The sequence below is a fragment of the Oncorhynchus clarkii genome, chromosome 29 (genome assembly GCF_045791955.1).
Source record: "Oncorhynchus clarkii lewisi isolate Uvic-CL-2024 chromosome 29, UVic_Ocla_1.0, whole genome shotgun sequence".
Lineage (NCBI taxonomy): Eukaryota > Metazoa > Chordata > Actinopteri > Salmoniformes > Salmonidae > Oncorhynchus > Oncorhynchus clarkii.
The window spans coordinates 27,733,129-27,758,508 of NC_092175.1; the positions used below are offsets into that span (position 1 = coordinate 27,733,129).

Below are 25,380 nucleotides of genomic sequence, written 5' to 3' on the forward strand. Positions count from 1 at the left end.
GCTTTTTAAAATAATCATGGGATGCAAGCTTTGCTTTTATACTTGCAAGTCCATCAGGCTTGATTGACCTGTTTTGTTTGTAGTAATGTGGTGCATGCCTGTATTTCCTTAAACCTTTATTTTAGCAAAACATGTCATTGAGTTTTTAAAAATCATAAGATACTATTTTGATCAGTAGGTACCCAACATAACAGCAGGTGGTGTGTTGTACACACTAGCTCAGAGCCTGTCTGCATTCCTGGTTTCTTTACCTAATGTAATATTGAATTAAGCTCAGAACCACTTGTCTTTCAAACATGTCCCTGTTTTATCAATTGCAGTGCTAATCAATAGAGGTCGACCGATGAACACTTATTTTAACTTAATATACTACATCAATAAAATCAATTTAGCCTCAAATAAATAATGAAACATGTTCAATTTGGTTTAAATAATGCAAAAACAGTGTTGGAGAAGAAAGTAAAAGTGCAATATGTGCCATGTAAAAAAGCTAACGTTTAAGTTCCTTGCTCGGAACATGAGAACATATGGTGGTGGTTCCTTTTAACATGAGTCTTCAATATTCCCAGGTAAGACGTTTTAGTTTGTAGTTATTATAGGACTATTTCTCTCTATACCATTTGTATTTCATATACCTTTTGACTATTGGATGTTCTTATAGGCACTTTAGTATTGCCAGTGTAACAGTATAGCTTCCGTCCCTCTCCTCGCCCCTACCTGGGCTCGAACCAGGATCACATCGACATCAGCCACCCTCGAAGCATCGTTACCCATCGCTCCACAAAAGCCGCGCCCCTTGCAGAGCAATTGGAACAACTACTCCAAGTCTCAGAGCGAGTGACGTCACCGATTTGAAACGCTATTAGCGCGCACCCCGCTAACTAGCTCGCCATTTCACATCGGTTACACCAGCCTAATCTCGGGAGTTGATAGGCTTGAAGTCATAAACTAACGGGTGGCATCTCTAAGTCTAAATATTGCTGTTACATTGCACAACCTTCAATGTTATGTCATAATTACGTGCAATGAACGCAAGAGAAGTGGCACAATTTCACCTGGTTAATATTGCCTGCTACTCTGGATTTCATTTAGCTAAATATGCAGGTTTAAAGATATATACTTATGTGTATTGATTTTAAGAAAGGCATTGATGTTTATGGTTAGGTACAGTAGTGCAATGATTGTGCTTTTTTCGCAAATGCGCTTTTGCTAAATCATCCCCCGTTTGGCAAATGTGTCTGTCTTTGTTAGGAAGAAATAGTCTTCACAGTTAGGTACACGTTGGAGCAACGACAGTCCTTTTTCGCGAATGCGCACCCCATCAATTATATGCAACGCAGATAAACTAGTAATATCATCAACCATGTGTAGTTAACTAGTGATTATGATTGTTTTTTTATAAGATAAGTTTAATGCTAGCTATCAATTTACCTTGGCTTCTTAATGCATTCGCGTAACAGGCAGGCTCCTTGTGGAGTGCAATGTAAGGCAGGTGGTTGGAATTGTTAACCATAAGTTTGCAAGATTGAATCCCGAGCTGAAAAGGTAAAAATCTGTCGTTCTGCCCCAGAACAAGGCAGTTATCCCACCGTTACTAGGCCGTCATTGAAAATAAGAATGTTTTCTTAACTGACTTGCCTAGTTACCTTTCTAGTGCAAGGGTTCCTTGCAGGTTTACAGCGAAAGCACCACATATGATTGTTCGGTCATAGCCAAGTCGAAAAAACACAGCCATTTTTCCAGCCAAAGATAGGAGTCACAAAAAGCAGAAATATAGATAAAACTAATCACTAACCTTTGATCTTAATCAGATGACACCCATAGGACATGTTACACAATACATGTATGTTTTGTTCGATAATGTCCAAAAATCTGTTTACATTGGCACCTTACGTGCAGTAATATTTTGATTCCAAAACATCCGGTGATTTTGCAGAAATACTCATAATAAACATTGATAAAAGATACAAGTGTTATTCACAGAATTAAAGATAATTCTCCTTAATGCAACAGCTGTGTCAGATTTCAAAAAAACTTTACGGAAAAAGCATAATCTGAGAACGGCGCTCAGAACCCAAAACAGCCAGAGGAATATCCGCCGTTTTGGAATCAACAAAGTTAGAAACAACACCATAAATATTCACTTACCTTTGATCTTCATCAGAAGGCACTCCCAGGAATCCCAGGTCGACAATAAATTACTGATTTGTTCCATAAAGTTAATCTTTTATGTCCAAATATCCACTTGTTAGCGTGTTTTGCCCAGTAATCAATCTTCATTAAGGCGCAGGCACTTCATCCAGACAAAAACTTGAAAAGTTCCGTTCCAGTCCTTTAAAAATCTCAAATTAGAACTCATCAGACTAAACGACAGATTTCCACTGGTCTCATGTCCACATTTTTGCTCATTACTTAAAAATAAACAGATCATATTTACTTAAGTTTTCAGACCCTTTACTCAGTACTTTGTTGAAGCATCTTTGCCTTTTGGCAAACTCCAGACTAGCTGTCGTGCCTTTTACTGAGGAGTGGCCTCCTTCTAACCACTCTACCATAAAGGCTTGATTTGGTGGAGTGCAGCAGAGATGGGAGAACCTTCCAGAAGGACAACCATCTCCACAGAGGAACTCAAGAACTCTGGCAGAGTGACTATTGGGTTCTTGGTCACCTCCCTGACCAAGGCCCTTCTCCCCCGATTGCTCAGTTTGGCCATGCGGCCAGCTCTAGGAAGAGTGGTTGTGATTCCAAACTTACATTTAATGATGGAGGCCACAGTGTTCTTGTGGACCTTCAATGCTGCAGCCATTGTTTTGGTACCCTTCCACAGATCTGTGCTTCAACCCAATTCTGACTCTGATCTCTACAGACAATTCCTTTGACCTCATGGATTGGTTTTTGCTCAGAAAACTGTGGGACCTTTATATAGACAGGTGTGTGTGTGGCTTTCCAAATCATGTCCAATCAATTGAATTTGCCACAGTTGGACTCCAATCAAGTTGTAGAAACATCTCAAGGATGATCAATGGAAACAGGATGCACCTGAAGTCAATTTCAAGTCTCATAGCAAAGGGTGTGAATACTTATGTAGATAAGGTGTTTCTGTTTTTTATTTAAAAAATTGCAACAATTTCTTAACCTGTTTTTGCAGAGTTTTATTTAATCCATTTTAGAATAAAGTTGAAGTCGGAAGTTTACATACACTTAGGTTGGAGTCATTAACTCGTTTTTCAACCACTCCAACTTTCTTGTTAACAAACTATAGTTTTGGCAAGTCGGTTAGGACATCTACTTTGTGCATGACACAAGCCATTTTTCCAACATGTTTACAGACTGATTATTCCACTTATCTGTGTCACATTTCCAATGGGTCAAAAAGTTTACATACACTAAGTTGACTGTGCCTTTAAACAGCTTGGAAAATTCCCCAAATTAATTGACATAATTTGAGTCAATTGGATGTGTACCTGTGGATGTATTTCTAGGCCTACCTTCAAACTCAGTGCCTCTTTGCTTGACATCATGGGAAGGTGGGGGGGGGAGGTGCAGCATCATGTTGTGGGGGTGCTTTGCTGCAGGAGGGACTTGTGCACTTCACAAAATAGGCGTCATGAGGCAGGGAAAGTATGTGGATATATTGAAGCAACATCTCAAGTTAAAGCTTGGTCGCAAATGGGTCTTCCAAATGGACAATGACCCCAAGCATACTTCCAAAGTTGTGGCAAAATGGCGTAAGGACAACAAAGTCAAGATATTGGAGTGGCAATCACAAAGCCTGACCTCAATCCAATAGACAATGTGTGGGCAGAACTGAATAATCTTGTGCGAGCAAGGAGGCCAACAAACCTGACTCAGTTACACCAGCTCTGTCAGGAAGAATGGGCCAAAATTCACCCAACTTATTGTGGGATGCTTGTGGAAGGCTACTTGAAGCATTTGACCCAAGTTAAACAATTTAAAGGCAATGCTACCAAATACTAATTGAGTGTATGTAAACTTCTGACCCACTGGGAATGTGATGAAAGAAATAAAAGCTGAAGTCATTCTCTGCTATTATTCTGACATTTCACATTCTTAAAATAAATTGGTGCACCTAACTGACCTAAGACATGGAATTTTTACTAGGATTAATTGTCAGGAATTGTGAAACTGAATTTAATGTATTTGGCTAAGGTGTATGTAAACTTCAGACTTCAACTGTACGGCTGTAACGTGACAAAGTCGGAGTCTAAATACTTTTCCATTTTACCTCTGGAGAGTATGAATTAAGCTATTTGAAATGGTTTGAATCTGCAGCAACCTGCCTACACGTAGTTTGAAGTACAATACCAACATAGTTATTACTGTAGTAGGTCAAAGCTGTGTGCTGGAAAACCTTGGTAGAGCATTGGTGGAATCGGCATTGTAGTGCTGATGTGAATTTCCTTTTTCGGCTTCAGACCAGTGCCTATTCTCTCTTAAAACAGTTTGTTTTTACTTTCCATGGTTTGTCACCGGAAGGTTATTATGCAACATTATTATACAACATTATAATTAAGCAATAAGGCCCGGGGGGGTGTGGTGCAGTATATGGACAAAATTTTGCAGCTAAGGGCTTTGACACGACACTGTGTACCTGGACACAAAGGGGAGCATTATTACTTCTAAAAATGGTTACCCATGTAATTAGAAGAGTATAAATAATGTTTTGTCATGCCCATGGTGCATATGGTCTGATATACCACGGCTTTCAGCCAATCAGCATTCAGGGCTCGAACCACGCAGTTTATTATACAGCATAACACATGCTCTCCTTGTGAAACTTCACAATGTTGTGCGTTTTTATTTATTTTATTTATTAAGATACCAGTTCATAATCTTACTAATCATTGCTCAAAGCAAGGAATAGTTTTCAAGCCCTGCCACATCTGACGAGTGTCAAAATATGCTTTGACACTCGTCATATGTGGCACGGCTTGAAAACTATTACGGACTACAAAGGGAAAACCAGCTGCGAGCTGCTCTGTGACGCGAGCTTACCAGATGAGGTAAATGCCTTTTTATGCTTGCTTCGAGGCAAGCAACACTGAAGCATGCATGAGAGCACCAGTTGTTCCGGACGACTATGTGATAATGCTCTCGGTTGCTGATGTGAGCAAGACCTTTAAACAGGTCAACATTCACAAAGCCACCTGCCACACGGATTACCAGGACATGTACTCCAAACATCTGGATCCTGGACTTCCTGACGGGTACATCACTTGGGCCAAGCTGGCTTTATTCCAGGACCTATTTACTAGGCGGTGTCAGAGGAAGGCCCAAAAAATTGTCTGACTCCGGTTTCCCTAGTCATAGACTGTTCTCTCTGCTGCCGCACTGCAAGCGGTACCGAAGCGCCAAGTCTAGGAACAAGATGCTCCTTTACAGCTTCTAACCCCAAGCTATAAGACTGCTGAACAATTAACAAAACTGCCATCTGGACGATTTACCTTGACCCCCCTCCCCCCCATAGCTACTTGCTGTTTATCTATGCATGGTCACTTTACCCCTACCAACATGTACGAATATCCTCGACTAACCTGTACCCCCACACATTGACTTGGTACTGGTGCCCCTGTATATAGCCTCAATATTTTGGATTTTACTTTTTGTTTATTTGGTAAATATTTTAACTCTTTCTGGAACTGCATTGTTGGTTAAGGTGTTTCAACGGTACCCCTGTTGTATTTGGCTCTTGTGACAAAGTTTGATTTGATATTTACTATGCAATTATACAATGTAGCTGGCTGGACAGTCATATGAAATCCATAGATTAGGACCTAATGAATTGATTTAAATTGACTGATTTCCTTATATGAACAGTAAATCTTTGAAATTGTTGCATGATGCATTTATATTTTTGTTCAGTATACTTAAGAGAATAGGAATATTCTCCTTTAAGTCAGGGGTTCCAAAACTTTTTCACTCAGGCCCCCCTTCCAGCATTGGGGAACATGCCACGCTCCCCTTCGCGCGCACTACGCACAAGCACTGTTCATTAATAAATTGTTCACTCCCATCTTGTTGGCAGAAAGAACATTTTGCTGGTTTAAAGCTTATTTCCTGCAGTTCTACACATTTGTCATGGTGTGCAGAGAAACTGTTGCTGTTAAAGCTGATTTTCTTGCAAGTCAAAACATTTTGCCACCTGCTAATGTATATTCATGTGACATGAGTGACTCAAACAAACTTGTCTGTGTCATATTTTTTTTCTAAATAGCTCTCTAAAATATGCAATGACTGACATGACAAGGGAAACTGATGACACATTACTCAATTTCGAAATTGCACCTTGTGCCTTCTACTATTAGAACTTTAAAGAGGAAGTTGAAAGCTGGACTGAGTCTCCATCCCCCTCCAAAAAGAAAAATAAGGTGGTGCGCCTCACAGTTTGGGGAACCACATATACTAATTTCAGTATCCCGGATTTACATTAACTAAGTTATGTCTGTTTTGAGACCAGGCTGGCACACAGCACGTCATGTACGCAAGCGATGAATCTGTTTTAACCTGGTGCAGTGTGTGGAACCCCCTCACTATGTTTTACTTGTGAATGGAGATTTCAGATTTTCTGTGAAATACACTAAAGCACACATTTAGATTATGAATGTCGATGGCAGGAGAGGGAGTTTAGTCCGGTGACGGAATGTATTCAACACGTGTTTGACAGCATCGCTGTTTCAATCTGGTTCTGTTTACATGTGCGTTTGGGATTCAACCATTTACTGTAGTCGGTTCAACATAGCTAACTTGCTGTTTCCTAATTTGTAATTTGCTTTCTCATGTATGGTTTGTGTTGTGGTCTTGGTTCTTTGTGTGGGCATCAGTTTGTATATGCTCCAGAGAATGTTTCACCTGTATGCTCAGTAGTGGCCCTAGTACAGTAGTTGTACATGTCTCATCCCCTCTCCCCCTGTTCTCTCTGTGGTCTCACAGGCAGCTCACCTCCAGGGAGTGGTGCTCAGCTCAGTCCAGACCCTTCCTCCTCTACCACCACTTTCTCCAGCCTGATGCCTCCTCCCTCCTTTGGATCTCTCCTCCCATCAACAGGGGGAGAAGTGGAGGAGGACGAGGGCATGAAGCACCTGCAACAGGTAGGGTTGCATTATCATGTCAATTAGACATGCATTCATTTTACATCCAAGTACTGGATTTATTGTCAGGATTACGATTACACTTGATATACTGGCTGGATGTGAGTTAGTGTTATGTAAATGTTCATATTTTTGTAATCCTCTCCCACCCTTGTAGGAGGCTGAAAAGATGGTGGCATCTCTGCAGGACACATCCCTTGAGGAGGAGTGTTTCACTCAAGCACTGCAGGAGAGCCACAACATTACCTCCCAATCTCTCACACACCCAGCCCCACACTCACACACACACACCGCTGGACACACACACTCCCACTCTGCCCATAGGGACTGTGCCCTGCCCCTCTCCCACGAGGCAGCCATGAAGTGGTTCTACAAGGACCCCCAGGCAGAGATCCAAGGTAGACACACACATTCACAATTTTTAGAAGTTAGTGCATTTGGAAAGTATTCAGAAGCCTTGACCTTTTCAACATTTAGTTATATTACAGCCTTATTCTAAAATGGATTAAATGTTTTTTTTTTCTCATCAATCTACACGGAATACCCCATAATTTTTGCAAATGTATTAAAAATGAACTGGAGTCAAATTTAAGTGTTCAGACCCTTTACGCAGTACTTTGAAGCACCTTTGTCAGCGATTACAGCCTCATGTCTTCTTGGGTTTGATGCTACAAGATTGGCGCACCTGTATTTGGGGAGTTTCTCCTCTTCTCTGCAGATCCTCTCATGCTCTGTAATGTTGGATGGGGAGCGACGCTGCACAGCTATTTTTAGGTCTTTCCAGAGACGTTCAAGTCCGGGCTCTGGCTGGGCCACTTAAGGATATTCAGAGACTTGTCCTGAAGCCACTCCTGCATTGTCTTGGCTGTGTGCTTAGGGTCGTTGTCCTGTTGGAAGGTGAACCTTCGCTCCAGTCGGAGGTCCTGAGCGTTCTGGAGTAGGTTTCCATCAAGGATCTCTTTGTACTTTGCCCTTTTCATCCTTCCCTTGATCCTGACTAGTCTCCCAGTCCCTGCTGCTGAAAAACATCCCCACAGCATGATGCTGCCACCACCATACTTTACCGTAGGGATGGTGCAATGTTTCCTCCAGACATGAAGCTTGGAACTCAGGCCAAAGAGTTCAATCTTGGTTTCATCAGACTAGAGAATTTTTTTTTTTAGTAAGAATGGGAGTAAATGCTGAGGTACAAATGCTGATAGACATGTCAAAGATGACTCAAAGCTTTAATTGCTGCCAAAGGTCCTTCTACAAAGTATTGATTCTGGGATGTGAATACTTACGTAAATGAGGTATTTCTGTATTTTATTCTCAATGAATTTGCAGTAATGTCTAACAACATGTGTTGAGATGATGAGGATCTAAAAATGAATTTAATACATTTTGAATTCAGGCTCTAACACAACATGTGTCATGGGGTTGGAATAATTTCTGAAGGCACTGTACATATCAGTTTGCAGATAATACCTTACAGATACGTTTTCATATTGTTTTGTCATGACCCTGGTCCAGGTCCCTTCTCCACTGTGGAGATGTGTGAGTGGTTCCAGGCAGGCTACTTCTCCATGACACTGCTGGTAAAGAGGGGTTGTGATGAGGGCTTCCAGCCCCTGGGTGAAGTCATCAAGATGTGGGGGCGCGTGCCCTTCTCCCCCGGCCCCTCCCCCCCACCCCTGCTGGTGAGACAGCCTCCACCACCTCGGGGGTCCTCTGTGAGTCAGCAAGCACACGTCTGTCTGGGTGTTTCTGTTTACTGGTGGTGTGTTTAGTGGTGTGCGTGTGTGGGGTTAGTTTGTCAGTTAACCCAGGTACAGCAAAGGCACAGAGATACTTGACTCTGGTGAACAACTTTTATTTGAATAAGTAAAGTATCAAAGTGGCAAAGGCAAAATCACGTGTTTTACTGAGTATAATGTATATTGTCTCTTGTAGCTGTATCGTGTATCTATCCAGAGCAGATAATCAGAAGTGTATCTGGTAGGGATGCACCGATATGACATTTTTGGCCGATGCAATATTTTCCTTGCAAAAAAAAATACCAATTTGATGAAATTTTTTTAGTGGCCTTTTAAGCATTCTAGTACAGTTAAATAGTTGCAACACACACACTGACCAAAAAGTTATTTTGTTGTCATTTACGTATGTCCCCATTACCAGTAAAACATAATCAAAACCTATTTATTTAATTTACTTGCTGTGCTGTTTTGTTGTTCAGTCTCAACCAGGATTTCATCATACGTGTCAAGCAATGAAGTTTCAGATGTCTGTCCGTGACCTCTCTTCCTTGGTGCACACTGTCACTGTGTCCGTTTCCATCTTGTCCAGCTGTCTAACATTTCACATACACCCTGTTTCTTGTCTGCATCAAAGTAGCGCTCCTTGTAGCAAGCATCGAGCATGGTGGCGACACAGTAAAGAGGCTCCGAGAGTATGCCACTGAATCGCTTGTTGACAGCCACTTGTAGAGTACTTGCAAGTTTTAACCCCTCTACAATGTTCTTCCTCTTTCAAATGACTGCTCGACTTGAACTTGTTTAGTTGTTGGAACTGTGTGCTTAGTATTTTTCTGCTTTTCTTCTGTGTAGCGCTGTATTTTTGTAGCGTCATCTACCTACGTTATATAGGTATGCACGACAGCTTTGACATCGGTTGTGCACATCGCCGTTAAACTAGACATCTGGTCGATGTTGCCATTTTTAGGTAATATCGGCCGATTCTGATATGCTTACCAATTTATATTGTATATCCCTAGTATTTGGTATGCTTGGTGGTTTTCTAAAGCAGTGGCATAGTTGGTACGGTAACTCTGTAGGTCTTGTTCCGCAGGGCAATATGGATCAGGAGCTGCTGAAGAAACAGTTAGAGCAAGCAGCCACTGCAGCTCTATACCAGCAATTGCAGATAAGGTTTCAGCACATGAACAGGTAGGCGCAAACACACACACACTGGATGTATATGAGGGTATTTGTGAGTGTACTAATGTGTTTCTGTTTTCAGGAGTGGGGAATCTAGCATGATGAACAGGTCCATGTCAGTACCAGATAATGGGTCTATGTGGGACATGCGTACCTCAGCCTCCCAGCAGTCAGGTACTGAAAAGGAAACCTGCTGCATCATTATCTGCTTCACATACACCTTTTATATAAGCACACTTTATACAGATGCGGTCAAATATATTGTTTCACGTTCTTCAAAAATAATGTATAATTTAAAACTTTTGGTGTTAACATGTATTTGTTTGATTCACAACTGCACAGAACCACACAAAAAATCTCTGAAAAATTATGATTTTTCATTTCAAAGGCAAAAATTGATGGCCTGAACTAAATTGTTAAGATTTCAAATTAATTTGGTTGGAGGCAAGGTCATTTTCAGCAAATGTAATTTATCCTACAGCTGGTAAGTTGCTGGTGCCTACAGGGTAAAAATAGCCATTCAACCAGTTTTGAAGAGGACATTCTGCTCCAATGCACTCCATTTTCAAGTGCAAGGGTGCTAATATATTTTACCATATTTGTATAAGGAAAGGGGGAAACCTAGTCAGTTGTACAACTGAATGGCTTCAACTAAACTGTGTCTTCCGCATTTAATCCAATCTCTGAATCAGAGAGGTGTGGGTGGCTGCCTTAATCGACATCCACTTCTTCAGCGCCCGGGGAACAGTGGGTTAACTGCCTTGCTCGGGGGCAGAATGACATATTTTTACCTTGTCAACTTGGGGATTCGATCCAGCAACCTTTCGGTTACTGGCCCAACACTCTAACCACCAAGCACACGCTCTTGCATATCCTCCAAGACTGATAGACCTCAGCTATACATCTTTTCATTCACCCAGATGTCCTTCTACATGGGGCGGCAGGGTAGCCTAGTGGTTAGAGCATTGGACTAGTAACCGGAAGGTTGACAAGGTACAAATGTCATTCTGCCCCTGAACTGCCCCTAGGTCGTCATTGAAAATAAGGATTTGTTCTTAACTGACTTGCCTAGTTAAATAAAGGTAAAAAATAAAATGTTGCCATTGTATGTCAGTAATGTGTTTGTGGCCAACAGGAGGTGAGGCCAACCTATGGGACTTAACCATGAGTCATTCCACTCAGGGGCCATCTCTGGAGCAGCTACAGAAGGTACTGTCTTTATTTACTTTGTCCCCCCTCTCTCACCCTCTCTCTCCTCTCTTGCTGACTCTGTTCATCTCTTGTACCTCAGCTCCAGGACCGGCGTGAGGCTGAACTCAGGGCCAAGCGAGAGGAGGAGGAGAGGAAGCGGAGGGAGGAGAAGAGGAGGCAGCAGGAGGAGCAGAAGAGGCGTGAGGAGGAGGAGCTATACAGGCGTAAGCAGCAGTGTCGGCAGCAGCAGGAGCTGATCCTGAAGCTGCTGCAACAGGCCCAGCCCGGGGGCCCAGGGTGTATCTCTGGGTCAGGGACTGTGTGGAGTGGCCCCCAGGTCTCAGCGCTCTCCAAGCAAGGCAAGAGCCTCAGCCTGCTGGAGCTGGAGACCGAGAGGCTGCTCAAACAGCAGGCCCAGCACCAGAGGACCCAGCAGCAGAGGGACAGGGTGAGGACCCCCCCCCAAACAAAAAAAAACTTCACATGGGCTGTCCTGCTATGTCTATAGGGAGGTTTTAAAAGTGTAGTAGTTTCCTGAGAAGAAATGTGTGTTCTGAGGATATTTATTACAATGCCCATAAGTGTAACCAGCAGGACCTAAAATTAACACCTGCCAAATGCCGGTATTGGCATGTAAGGTCTATTTCAACAGCCACGTTGGCAGGTGGTCAGGACTCCACAATGCGAACATTTCTCTCGCATTTCTGTTGTTCTGCCCCTGAACAAGGCAGTGAACCCACTGTTCCTTGGCCGTCATTGTAAATAAGAATTTGTTCTTAACGGACTCGCCTAGTTAAATAAAGGTAAAAAAGACGAAAATATATATGTTTGGGTTACTGTACCACCAACTGAATTTTGCTTTGCCCGGAGTACCCCTTTGTGCATTTTACCAGTAACCCCATAGACTCATGAGTCTTCTCAAGTACCCCCTGTGAATAGGCTAAGTAGCCCCAGTGACCCTAGTACCCCTGGTTGGGAATCACTGGTCTAATTGACTCTGAAGTCTACTAAAGTGTGACTTTGTCCATCTGATTCTTGGCTATTTACATTGTTTTGTTCATAAACAAGGTTTTTCAATGTTTTGAGTTTGCTTCAACTCCTAGCGAAGACACACTAGGGGGGGGGGGGGTTGACCAGGGCTGGTGGACCAGGCCCTGGTAACCAGTAGTGTGACCCATGTCCCTCTGTTCTTTCTCTGTCTTCCTCCAGCATGGAGGCCTGTCTATGGGTCAGTGGGGTGAGGGGTCTGTGGGCATGTGGTCTGGTGGGGGCATGGAGCCCAAAGGCAGCTCTGGAGGTATGGGTGTCTGGGAGGAGGCTGTGAAGAACCAGAACAGCCTCCGCAACATGGGCATGAAGAACAGCCGCAGCAGCCCCTCTCTTAGGTACACCTCACTGTGTATGTGTGGTGCATTGTGTTTACCTCTGTTTAAAGCTGTGTGTTAACGTTTTGTGTGTATGTAAACTGTTTCAAGGCCTGTGTGTGTGTGTAAACATTTTTTACGTGTCCACCTGCAGCGAGCAGTACATGTTAAGGAAGAAGCGTACAGAGGAGGAGGACAAATTGCTGAAGCTGCTGCAGGGCATGAAACCCCAGGACGGCTTCACCACCTGGTGTGAACAGATGCTGCACGCGCTCAACACCTCCGCTAACAACTCCCCCTCCTCGTCCCTGGATGGTAACGAATGCTCCACCTCTTTCACTTCATCACTGGATCTGTGTCCCTGCGACCGGCCCCATGAATATACTCAAATATAATGTCATCACTCATTCACACTATATGGGTGTGCACCAGCTCATGCTTTTTATCCCTCTAATCACTCTGACATCAATGCAAATATATTCAAAACGATTTCCTTTCCGCCCCCCAAAAAATATGAAAAGCCGATAAATACATTTTGCTCCGGCTAATTGTCTGGGAGAAGAAAAACAGCCCTATTGCAAAAATAATAGTTGTTAGCCTATTAATAAATGGGAAATACCAGTCGATGGAAATACATTTGACCGGTCATGCTTATCTGTCTATAGGTTAATTAGCATAATTAACCTATTTTCATTAGTCCAGCATCTTATCACATGCTCACTGCATACAGATAGAGCCTAGTTTCAGCTGAAACTCTGCCAGACAGCACGAGAGCAACTGCTACAGCTCCTCAAACAGCATGTTCATTGCTGCTGTAGTGAAACGTGCTTTTATAAGTCCAATCATTGCATAGCAATTCTAAATATTTTTCAACTGGTAATTGAAGTGCACTTCCCATTCGTTATTCAAGTGCATAGGCAACAGTAGGCAGGCATCAGAACCACTTTGCAATGAGCTGGAGGCAGTAGCCTATGCATATTATGAGGCATGTCTTGCCTTGCTTCAAAAGCTAAAATCCGACCATATCGTGGAAGCAATTATTTTATAAAGACTTCCATATGCCATTGCAACCTGATGCCTATTTCTCTCATGTTCTATTTGTTTTCAAATCAACTTTCAATGTCCAGCAGCCAAAGGCACAGTTCTAGTCATATTAGCAACCCATGCTAGTTGTTGCATCTTTAGATCTCCCCTCTTTCAAAATTTTGAATGGATATTTTCATCTGTCAAATGAAACCGGTTGCGTGTGCGGTGCGCTTTTGACAACGTTGTGGAATGAACATTCTGGTGTAACCTACTGTCTTGTGCACGTTGCTGCGCTTATGATGTGAAGAAACATTTTGCATCAGCCTTAGGGCTGTATTACCGCCACACTGGCGGTCACATGTCATGAAGGCAGTCAAATTCCACATGACCGTTTAGTCATGGTAATTCGGCTTCTCCAACCTCTGATGCTGCTGCTGGTTATTTGTAGCCTACCAAAATTGCCTGCTACTCAGCACTATTGTCCCTCTAATCACTCTAAGCTATAAAAAGAAGGCACTGTGATGCCAAAAAGTTGGTTGTTTTTTACCCAATGAATTACTGGGAGGTTATACATGTAGAGTGCGACTCTTTGTTTTTATAGCTTACAGTTTATTCACCGTTATTCAGCATCTCTACACTGAATTATTTTCTTGGGTGTGCGCAAGCTCATGCTTTTTATCACTCTGACGTCAATGTAGATTTTTAGATTTTCTAATACATTTAACACTTCATGAGAGCCCATGAGCTCATGTTGTGCAACATTTCTGAAGGCTATGCAATTGTAGGAGAACACTTTCCTAATGCACTGTGTGTGTGTATATATTTGCGTCAATTTCAGAACTATTCCATTGCGGAGCCTCCAGTGGCATGCAGAGGCCAAATCCAGGTCCGTACTGCATCGCCATGCGCCTCCCAAATTTTGTTACAATGCAGTGGGCTCTGTATAACTCCGCATTGACATGATTGGTTGAGGGCGGTATATCCTGTAGAAAGAGAACAAACTCACTTCCTTGACAACAGCTCTGCACTGCTCCACAAAGCGCAAGTAAACTCAGCAAGAAAAGAAATGTCCCATTTTCAGGACCCTGTCTTTCAAAGATAATTTGTAAAGATCCAAATAACTTCACAGATCTTCATTGTAAAGGGTTTAAACACTGTTTCCTATGCTTGTTCAATGAACCATAAACAATAATTAATGAACATGCACCTGTGGAACAGTTGTTAACCTCTCTAGGGTATGTGGGACGCTAGCGTCCCACCTGGCCATTATCCAGTGAGATTGCAGAGCGCCAAATTCAAATACAGAAATACTCATTATAATAATTCAGAAAAGATAGGTTTAAAGATGAACTTCTTCTGAATCCAACCATGGTGTCACATTTAAAAAATGCTTTATGGTGAAAGCATACCATACAATTATTTGAGAATATAGCCAGCGGACAAATCATTAGAAACAGTAACCAGCCAAGTAGAAGAGTTACACAAGTCAGAAAGAGAGAAAATGAATCCCTTACCTTTGATCTTCATATGGTTGCACTCAGAAGACATTAATTTATTCAATAAATGTTCCTTTTGTTCGATAAAGTCTCTTTATATCCAAAAACCTCTTGTTCGCTCGTTTTTTTCAGTAATACAGGCTGTTCAAACGCAGTCACAACAGAAAGACAGAAAATCCTAATTGTATCCGTAAAGTTCGTAGAAACATTTCAAACGATGTTTATAATCAATCCTCAGGTTGTTTTTAGCCTAAATAATCGATAATATTTCAACCGGACAATAACGTCGTCAATATAAAAGGTAAACAAGAAAGGCACTCTCTCGGTCTCACGCATGAAAAAGCTCTGTGACACGGCAGGGTCCACTCATTCAGACTCCTCTTACTCCCTCATTTTTCAGAATACAAGCCTGAAACAATTTCTAAAGACTTGACATCTAGTGGAAGGCATAGGAACTGCAATTTGAGTCCTAAGTCAAAGGATACTGTAAAGGCATTGAATAGAAAAATCCTACTTCCTGAATGGAACACTTTAGTGTTTTATATCCACATCTACCAATTATATGCATATCCTATCTTCTGGGCCTGAGTAGAAGGCCGTTTAATTTGGGCACGCTTTTCATCCAAATTTCCAAATGCTGTCCCCTACCCTAGAGAAGTTAAGACACTAACTGCTTACAAACGGTAGGCAATTAAGGTCACAGTTATGCAAACTTAGGACATTAAAGAGGACTTTCTACTGACTCTGAAAAACACCAAAAGAAAGATGGCCAGGATCCCTGCTCATCTGTGTGAACATGCCTTAGGCATGCTGCAAGGAGGCATGAGGACTGCAGATATGGCCAGGGCAATAAATTGCAATGTCCGTACTGTGAGACGCCTAAGACAGAGCTACAGAGGGACAGGACGGAAAGGTGATAGTCCTCAGTGGCAGACCACGTGTAACAACACCTGCCCAGGAGAGGTACATCCGAACATCACACCTGTGGTACAGGGTGGCAACAACTGCCCGAGTTACACCAGGAACGCACAATCCCTCCATCAGTGCTCAGACTGTCTGCAATAGGCCTAGAGAGGCTGGACTGGGGGCTTGTAGGCCTGTTGTATGGCAGGTCCTCACCAGACATCACCGGCAACAACGTCGCCTATGGGCACAAGCCCACCGTCGCTGGACCAGACAGGACTGGCAAAAAGTGAAGAGCTGCGGGTTTGTCTCACCAGGGGGATGGTCGGATTCACATTTATCAACGATGGAATGAGCGTTACACCGAGGCCTGTACTCTGGAGCGAGATCGATTTGGAGGTGGAGGGTCCGTCATGGTCTGTTGCGGTGTGTCACAGCATCATCGGACTGAGCTTGTCATTGCAGGCTATCTCAACGCTGTGCGTTACAGGGAAGACATCCTCCTCCCTCATGTAGTATGCTTCCTGCAGGTTCATCCTGACATGACCCTCCAGCATGGCAATGCCACCAGCCATACGGCTCTCAATCCCATTGAGCACGTCTGGGACCTGTTGGATCGGAGGGTGAGGGCTAGGGCCGTCCCCCTCCCCACAGAAATGTCCGGGAACTTGCATGTGCCTTGGTGGAAGAGTGGGGTAACATCTCACAGCCAGAACTGGCAAGTCTGGTGCAGTCCATGAGGAGGAGATGCACTGCAGTACTTAATGCAGCTGGTGGCCACACCAGATACTGACTGTTACTTTTTGATGTTGACCCCCAGTTTGTTCAGGGACACATTATTCAATTTCTGTTAGTCACATGTCTGTGGAACTTGTTCAGTTTATGTCTCAGTTGTTGAATCTTATGCTCATACAATTATTTACACATGTTAAGTTTGCTGAAAATAAATGCAGTTGACAGTGAGAGGACTTTCTTTTTTTGCTGAGTTTAGTATGAATTCCCTGACTGCTGCTGAGGCCGTATCATCGTAAATGCTGCATGGCCTATGCAGACATTGGATTGATCATGCTCCCAGATGCACAATGCACTTGTCTCTCCAGAATGCGCGTTCTCTCGCCAATTTGTGCACATTCATTGTTTCATAATTTAATTGTGTGAATTGTTTGACTGTTAGTGTATATTAATTCCCAATTACATAAATCACCAGTACAGTACATTTACCCTTAATTCCTATAATTTCTAAACTACTATTTACCCTTCATTCCTATAATTACTAAACTACGATGTTTGTTACTTTGGTGACTGTAATTTCTGTCAATGCATTCAATATTATTATTTCAGCCTTCCCATTCTCATTGTCGGAGTGGACACATTGTTTGTAGAGTGCACAACCTATGCTAAATTTGTTAGAAACGAGTTTTGGTTTATTTCATTCCATTTACAAGTTTTGTGAATTTAGTCAGCGTCTTTTGTCTGGAGCGCTCCTGTCAATGTTAGGATGTGCACGCATAAAAGTAGACCTATAGGCTACCTGGCCTACATATAAATGTGCCCATTTGGGGATCTGAGAGTTTCTGATTGGCTTAACGCACCACCGCTAATGTCCTGTGGAGCTTCTCAAAGTAAGGTTTTCTTCACCTCAAACAGCAAGCAAACAGTCTGTTTTTACATCCATTAAGAATTACAGTGGTTCCTCAATGTATTCAAAAAATCTTTCCACCTCTCTTTCGATAACCTCTCTTTTGATAACCACTCGGAGTGAAAGGGAAAAATGTCATGCTCTGATCAAGTAGGAACGTCATAAAATAGGTCTTCCTGGTTACTTCAGTGCTTGACTTGGACTGAAATAGACTCATTTTGGGTGCTGGTGCTGTTTATTGTTTATATACTGTTTATATCCAGGATGTATAACATCCTGCCGTGTTTCGGAGTCCCATAGGGCAGCGCACAATTGGCTCAGTGTCGTTCAGATTTGGCCGGAGTAGGCCGTCATTTTAAATAAGAATTTGCTCTTAACTGACTTGCCTAGTTAAATAAAGAAAAAATATTTAGGTGCAAGAGCTCCACAATACCTTTGAGCTAATATTCTATAAGAGGAACAGGAGCTCAAGCAGTTGAACATTTGAGGTGTCTGTACTCAGCTCCGGTGAGCTGTCCAAGTCAAGAACTGCTTCTTATCCCATGCACAAATAGCCTACAGCTGTCTGTCCTGAGCTCACTGGCACGTTGTAACTCTGAGCGCCCAGAATATTTTATATAATGTTGCAAGTTCGCTAGCACATTCGGGCTGGACCCAAGTTACTAGTTGAGCCAATGTTTCAAGTTCGTTGTGTGTAGCCGTTGTGATTTATAGGATATTTATTTTTATCACCAGATTTTCTACCTGCAGGCAGCAATGTTTTTATTTGTTGGCTTTATGTCGGCTATTTTTTACGTAGTTGGCAATGACAATAGCAGTTACTTTTTAGGTTTGTATAATTTTCATTTAGATAGAATTTTGATTAACCACATGACAATTCTTTTTTTTTTTTTTTTTTTAACCTTTATTTAACTAGGCAAGTCAGTTAAGAACAAATTCTTATTTTCAATGACGGCCTAGGAACATTGGGTTAACTGCTTGTTCAGGGGCAGAACGACAGATTTGTATATTGTCAGCTCAGGGGTTTGAACTTGCAACCTTCCGGTTACTAGTCCAACGCTCTAACCACTAGGCTACGTTATAAAATGGTTGAATGAAAATGTGCATATGAAAACCATAACTGGCACGCAGATCGGTAGAAATGGTAAGATAAATTGGCATTCCACATGAGAAAGGTTGCTGACTTTTTTCCTCATGGTTATCTAGCTCTCCTGTGCCCTCTTGAGGCATTTGTCTTATTTCATCAAACCGTAAGCTAAATGCATAGTTGATTTTATTAAAACACACAAGGTATGTCTATCTATGGAAATATGCATGTTTTAAATTTTAGACCAATCAATTGGTTGAAAGAACAGACTGCTTTCGGTCGACCAAGATCCATTTTAGTCGGGGGCAGCCCTAATTAAAATTTTGCTGCCCGGCACCACATTTTCCTAAAAGAAACTTGGCTTCACACCTACGCAAACATCTCCTCAGTTGCCAGACTCCCTGGCTCCAGAATTTCCTCTCTTGCTCAACCTTTTCCCCTGGTTTTAAGTGTAAATGTCTGTGGTCTTCCTGTGAGCAGTAGCCACCATCGTGGCCTATCTGAAGGAGGTGGAGTCTCCCTACGAAGTCCTTGACTTTATCCGCTCCTACCTGGGCGACACTGTGGAAGCCAAAGAGTTTGCCAAGCAGTTCCTGGAGCGGCGTGCCAAACAGAAAGCCAACCACCAGAGGCAGCAACAGCAGGTGTGTGTTATATGTATATTGAACTAATATAAACGCAACATGCAACAATTTCTAATATTTTAGCGTTACAGTTCATGTAAGGAAATTAGTCAGTTGAAATGAATTCATTAGGTCCTAATCTATGGGTTTCAAGATGAGAATACAGATATGCATCTATTGATCACATGTACCTTAAAAAAAAAGTAGGGGCATGGATCAGAAAACCAGTCCAGTATCTGGTGTGACCACCATTTGCCTCATGCAGCGTGACACATCTTCAAATGGAGTTGATCAGGCTGTTGATTGTGGGCTGTGGAATGTTGTCACACCCACTCCACTTCAATGGCTGTGCGAAATTGCTGGATATTGGCGGGAACTGGACACATTGTCGTACAAGTCGATCCAGAGCATCCCAAACATGCTCAATGGGTGACATGTCGGAGTATGCAGGCCATTAAGGAACTGAGAGATTTTCAGCTTCCAGGAATTGTGTACAGATCCTTGTGACACGGGGCCGTGCATTATCATTCTGAAACATGAGGTAATGACGGCGGATGAATGGCATGACAATGGGCCTCAGGATGACGTCACGGTATCTCTGTGCATTCAAATTGCTATAGATAAAATGCAATTGTGTTCGTTGTCTGACGCTTATGCCTGCCCATACCATAACCCCACCACCACCATGGGGCACTCTGTTCACAACGTTGACATAAGCATACGACGCCATACACGTCTGGCATCGGCCCGGTACAGTTGAAACCCGGGACTCATCTGTGAAGAGCGCTCTTCACCAGTGGCCATTGAAGGTGAGAATTTGCCCACTGAAGTTGGTTACAACGCCAAACTGCAGTCAGGTCAAGACCCTGGTGAGGATGACGAGCACGTAGATGAGCATCCCTGAGACAGTTTCTGACAGTTTATGTAGAAATTCTAGAGTTGTACAAACCCACAGTTTCATCAGCTGTCGGGGTGGCTGGTCTCAAATGATCCTGCAGGTGAAGAAGCCGGATGTGGAGGTCCTGGGCTGGCTTGGTTACATGTGGTCTGGGGTTGCGAGGACGGTTGGACGTACTGCCAAATTCTCAAATTATGGTATCGAAATTAACATTAAATTCTCTGGCAACAGCTCTGGTGAACATTCCTGCGGTCAGTTGCACGCTCCCTCAAAACGTGAGACATCTGTGGCTTTGTGTGGTGACAAAACTGCACTTTTAAGAGTAGCCTTTTGTCCCCAGCACAAGGTTCACATGTGTAATGATCATGCTGTTAAGTCAGCTTTTTGATATACCATAAATGGCAGGTGCATGGATTATCTTGGCAAAGGAGAAATGCTCACTAACAGTGATGTAAAAACATTTTTGCACAAAATCTGAGAGACTTTTTGTGTGTGGAATATTTCTGGAATCTTTTGTTTCACCTCACGAAACACGGGACCAACACTTTACATGTTATGTTTATATTTTTGTCCAGTATAATAATAAATATACACTGCTCAAAAAAATAAAGGGAACACTAAAATAACACATCCTAGATCTGAATGAATGAAATATTCTTATTAAATACTTTTTTCTTTACATAGTTGAATGTGCTGATGACAAAATCACACAAAAATGATCAATGGAAATCAAATTTATCAACCCATGGAGGTCTGGATTTGGAGTCATACTCAAAATTAAAGTGGAAAACCACACTACAGGCTGATCTAACTTTGATGTAATGTCCTTAAAACAAGTCTAAATGAGCCTGAGTAGTGTGTGTGTGTGTGGCCTCCACATGCCTGTATGACCTCCCTACAACGCCTGGGCATGTTCCTGATGAGGTGGTGGATGGTCTCCTGAGGGATCTCCTCCCAGACCTGGTCTAAAGCATCAGCCAACTCCTGGACAGTCTGTGGTGCAACGTGGCGTTGGTGGATGGAGCGAGACATGATGTCCCAGATGTGCTCAATTGGATTCAGGTCTGCGGAACGGGCGGGCCAGTCCATAGCATCAATGCCTTCCTCTTGCAGGAACTGCTGACACACTCCAGCCACATGAGGTCTAGTATTGTCTTGCATTAGGAGGAACCCTGGGCCAACCGCACCAGCATATGGTCTCACAAGGGGTCTGAGGATCTCATCTCGGTACCTAATGGCAGTCAGGCTACCTCTGGCGAGCACATGGAGGGCTGTGCGGCCCCCTCAAAGAAATGCCACCCCACACCATGACTGACCCACTGCCAAACTGGTCATGCTGGAGGATGTTGCAGGCAGTAGAACGTTCTCCACGGCGTCTCCAGACTGTCACGTGCTCAGTGTGAACCTGCTTTCATCTGTGAAGAGCACATGGCGCCAGTGGCGAATTTGCCAATCTTGGTGTTCTCTGGCAAATGCCAAACGTCCTGCACGGTGTTGGGCTGTAAGCACAACCCCCACCTGTGGACGTCGGGCCCTCATACCACCCTCATGGAGTCTTTCTGACCGTTTGAGCAGACACATGCACATTTGTGGCCTGCTGGAGGTCATTTTGCAGGGCTCTGGCAGAGCTCCTCCTGCTCTTCCTTGCACAAAGGCGGAGGTAGCGGTCCTGCTGATGGGTTGTTGCCCTCCTACGGCCTCCTCCACGTCTCCTGATGTACAGGCCTGTCTCCTGGTAGCGCCTCCATGCTCTGGACACTACGCTGACAGACACAGCAAACCTTCTTGCCACAGCTTGCATTGACGTGCCATCCTGGATGAGCTGCACTACTTGAGCCACTTTGTGTGGGTTGTAGACTCCGTCTCATGCTACCACTAGAGTGAAAGCACCGCCAGCATTCAAAAGTGACCAAAACATCAGCCAGGAAGCATAGGAACTGAGAAGTGGTCTGGGGTTATCACCTGCAGAACCACTCCTTTATTTGGGGTGTCTTGCTAATTGCCTATAATTTCCACCTGTTGTCTATTCCATTTGCACAACAGCATGTGAAATTTATTGTCAATCAGTGTTGCTTCCTAAGTGGACAGTTTGATTATACAGAAGTGTGATGGACTTGGAGTTACATTGTGTTGTTTAAGTGTTCCCTTTTTATTTTTTTGAGCAGTGTATATTCTGTTTATCAGATTATTTTATCCAAAGCAGTTTAGTCTTGTGTGCATACATTTTATATGTGTAGGTGGTACCTGGAATCAAACTACCCTGAACACTACCCACTACCCTGGCATTACAAGCGCCATGCTCTACCAACTGAGCTACAAAGGACATTAGCGTATTTTGTGTATTTCGTTGACCAAAAAATTACAATTAAATCGTTTTCAATCCCACTTTGTAACACAATAAAATGTGAAGAAGTCCAACAGGATGTTTGTGGTGTGGATGTGTAAGATATAAGTAACCAACATCCCTCTCCCCCACCAGTTATCAAAAGAAGTTCCAGGACTGTCCGTGAACAACTTTCCTCTACAGGTAGGCTCCACCTCAAGTCATGACCAACACTTTTTATAATATCAATCTATACTTTTATAATGTTTGAGCACTTATTGGAATTTGCAAATACCAATACATTGTCGGTAACCACGTTTTTCTCTCTCCCCCCTCTCTCATCTGTGTAGTCCATGTTCCAGGCAGCCCAGATGGGGAAGGGAGGAATGTATGACAGCCAAGCTGCAAAGATGAAGAAGAAACAGACCATGATGCTTCACTCCGACCCCAGCATCTTAGGTATGCGGACACTCAGTCAATAATACATACAGTATATTTATTAAATGTCTCGCAGCACAGTGAAAAGTAAACTAAATGGAGTGAAGTATTGAATAGTTTATGTTTTTATATGCAGGTGTTAGAGTCTTATCAAAGAGTAATAACTGGAAGGACAGGCCAAGTTTATTCATCCCATTGGGTCGTATAGCTGCAAAGACAAGATATGACGATACATATCTTGTATCGTCATATCTACACATCTAGACAGCCTATACATCTCTGTTGCTAGGCAGGAACTTAATTGGTTCCTCTCACTGGTGTAGTCATGGTCCTGCCTGATGCTAGAACCTTCATGTATATGTGTAAAATAGGACTGTAGTAGCAGGGTTGCTAGGGTGTGCCCCTCTGGCCCGCCTCCAAGGTTTCTTCTCACTTCTGTTGACTTGACCTCGAGCCGAATTCCTTGCTCCTCCGTAGTTCTGCAGTTGGCCTGCCTTATCAAAAACGAACTGTTGCCCTTCGCCTCCCTCAGTAGCTTTCCATACTCATTCCATATTCACCCTTCATTGACACAGAACATAAATAGTTATCATGCATGTAATCAGTAAGTTCGTTCTCAACTAGCCTACATGGATAAATAAAGGTGAAATAAATGTTAAAATATATAGTGATATTTATGTATTAAGTTACTCTCCCATTTTGGGTTCTATCTACAGAATACCGTAAACTTCTGAAATGTACTTTCCAGGTGTGAAAAGTAGTGGAATCCATGCTGGATGTGAATAGAAGTGAACCATGGTGTTTCTCCTGCAGGATATTCATTCCTGGGCGCAGGGGACAGGATGAGCTTGGGCGAGATGGAAACAGTGGAAGATTATTGATCCACAGCATCTACCTGAATCCACCTGAGGCCTTATACCTGGCATACGAGACACACACACACATTCACAGACCGACACACACACACACACACACACATTCACAGACCGACATACGCACACACACTGACGAATGTGCACTGCTGAGCTACTTTGCCCCCTCTTGGATGAGGACCTTGTAAAGTACTGTTTTCTCCCTCGTCTCTCAGTGAGAGGGGCCGGTAGGGGTGTGCAGAGAGGAGTACCCTTCCGCACTTCTTACAGTTAAGCACCTTAAACTAAACTAATGCACTTTATTACATGGGGTTTCAATATTTGAAATGAAGTTTTGCCAGTTTTTTTGTTTTTGTTGGTTTTAGGATGCAAAATGTGCATATATTATGTCTATGATATGAATATACACAAGTGGATGTGTGTGTGCAAACATACCCAAGTAAGGAACTGGAGGTTACATCTCTGATAATAATGGTGAGGGGTTGGGGGAGTGATGAGCATTTGGTTTAGAAAGTATATTCTTTTTTGAAAAGAGACACTGTTGTTTTTTAAACATTTTATATAAAATGTAAAGCTATAGCAAATTTGCATTTTAAGAAAAACTTGAATGTTTGCACTTACAAAAACAAACAAAAGTTGTTGTGGATAAGTAGTGGAAGAAAAATGTTTCTGAATGCTGGTGTCTGTGTGGTAGACTCAAAGCCTGCACACTTTTTATTGCTTACAGAGATGCATAAAAAGGCCATGTTTTTACTTTGTTCCATGAAACTTTTTTTTACTTTGTGAAGGATGTATACAATTTGTGCCCATGTTAGATGTATGAGTGATGAGTAGCCAATGAATGTGTGCATGTTATTTTTGTACATGGGTTCTTTAAGCGAGAGTGGGAGTGGATAGGGCTCTTTTCATCCAATCTTTCACCAGCTCCTCATCCCCTAAATGACTTCATGATGGTCTGCGTTTCTGTCCAGTTACCTGAATGGCCGCTCGTGTTCTGGCATTGGTGCTTCGCTGCCCTCATGCTCTTCTCTCGCGACGAGTCACGGGTATACAGGCTCTGATTCGCTGATTGAACTGTGAAAGCAAATGTCTTGTTTCAAGGCAGATTTCCGAGGTATATTTTACTGCAGTACAGGCCCTGTCTCTCAATCTCACTCTTGTTAAAAGAACCATAAATAGTTCTGTTTAATGATTATCTTCCTTGTGGTTATGAAAGTTGGTAAGACCAGAGAAGTTCCTTGCATTTTTCAAGGGGATCTATTGCCTTTAACGACATGCCAGTGTTGAGGTCTTGCTTTCCTGTTTCCAGGTTGTTTTGCAAGCTATTGCCACTGCTTGTGTGAACCCTGGTTTTTATAGCTAGAATCCTCTCTTTTGTTGCTTTTTGAATATGTTTGTCTGTTTAAAACAGTGAAAGTATTTGGACTTGGTGATAAGGAGCACTTTTGAGGCTGCTAAGCTTTTGTATTTTTATATTGTTTTTTTTTGTTGTTTCT

General features: G+C 42.8%; 1 protein-coding gene across 2 annotated transcripts in view; it reads left to right on the forward strand.

Annotated features, from left to right (window-relative positions):
- LOC139388732 (GRB10-interacting GYF protein 1-like) overlaps window positions 1-24,636 on the forward strand; it is a 30,226-nt gene extending 5,590 nt beyond the window's left edge. Inside the window, exons 13-25 of one of the 2 annotated variants that reach the window (XM_071135603.1) lie at window positions 6,952-7,109; window positions 7,267-7,507; window positions 8,622-8,821; window positions 9,936-10,033; window positions 10,107-10,198; window positions 11,160-11,233; window positions 11,316-11,663; window positions 12,425-12,600; window positions 12,734-12,894; window positions 19,211-19,374; window positions 22,731-22,778; window positions 22,925-23,033; window positions 23,826-24,636. In XM_071135603.1, the coding sequence (XP_070991704.1) occupies window positions 6,952-7,109; window positions 7,267-7,507; window positions 8,622-8,821; window positions 9,936-10,033; window positions 10,107-10,198; window positions 11,160-11,233; window positions 11,316-11,663; window positions 12,425-12,600; window positions 12,734-12,894; window positions 19,211-19,374; window positions 22,731-22,778; window positions 22,925-23,033; window positions 23,826-23,893 (1,937 nt within the window). In that variant the 3' untranslated portion in view covers window positions 23,894-24,636. The remainder of the gene's footprint in view (window positions 1-6,951; window positions 7,110-7,266; window positions 7,508-8,621; window positions 8,822-9,935; window positions 10,034-10,106; window positions 10,199-11,159; window positions 11,234-11,315; window positions 11,664-12,424; window positions 12,601-12,733; window positions 12,895-19,210; window positions 19,375-22,730; window positions 22,779-22,924; window positions 23,034-23,825) is intronic. The other variant, XM_071135604.1, reaches the window with a different exon arrangement.
- The last annotated feature ends 744 nt before the right edge of the window (window positions 24,637-25,380 follow it).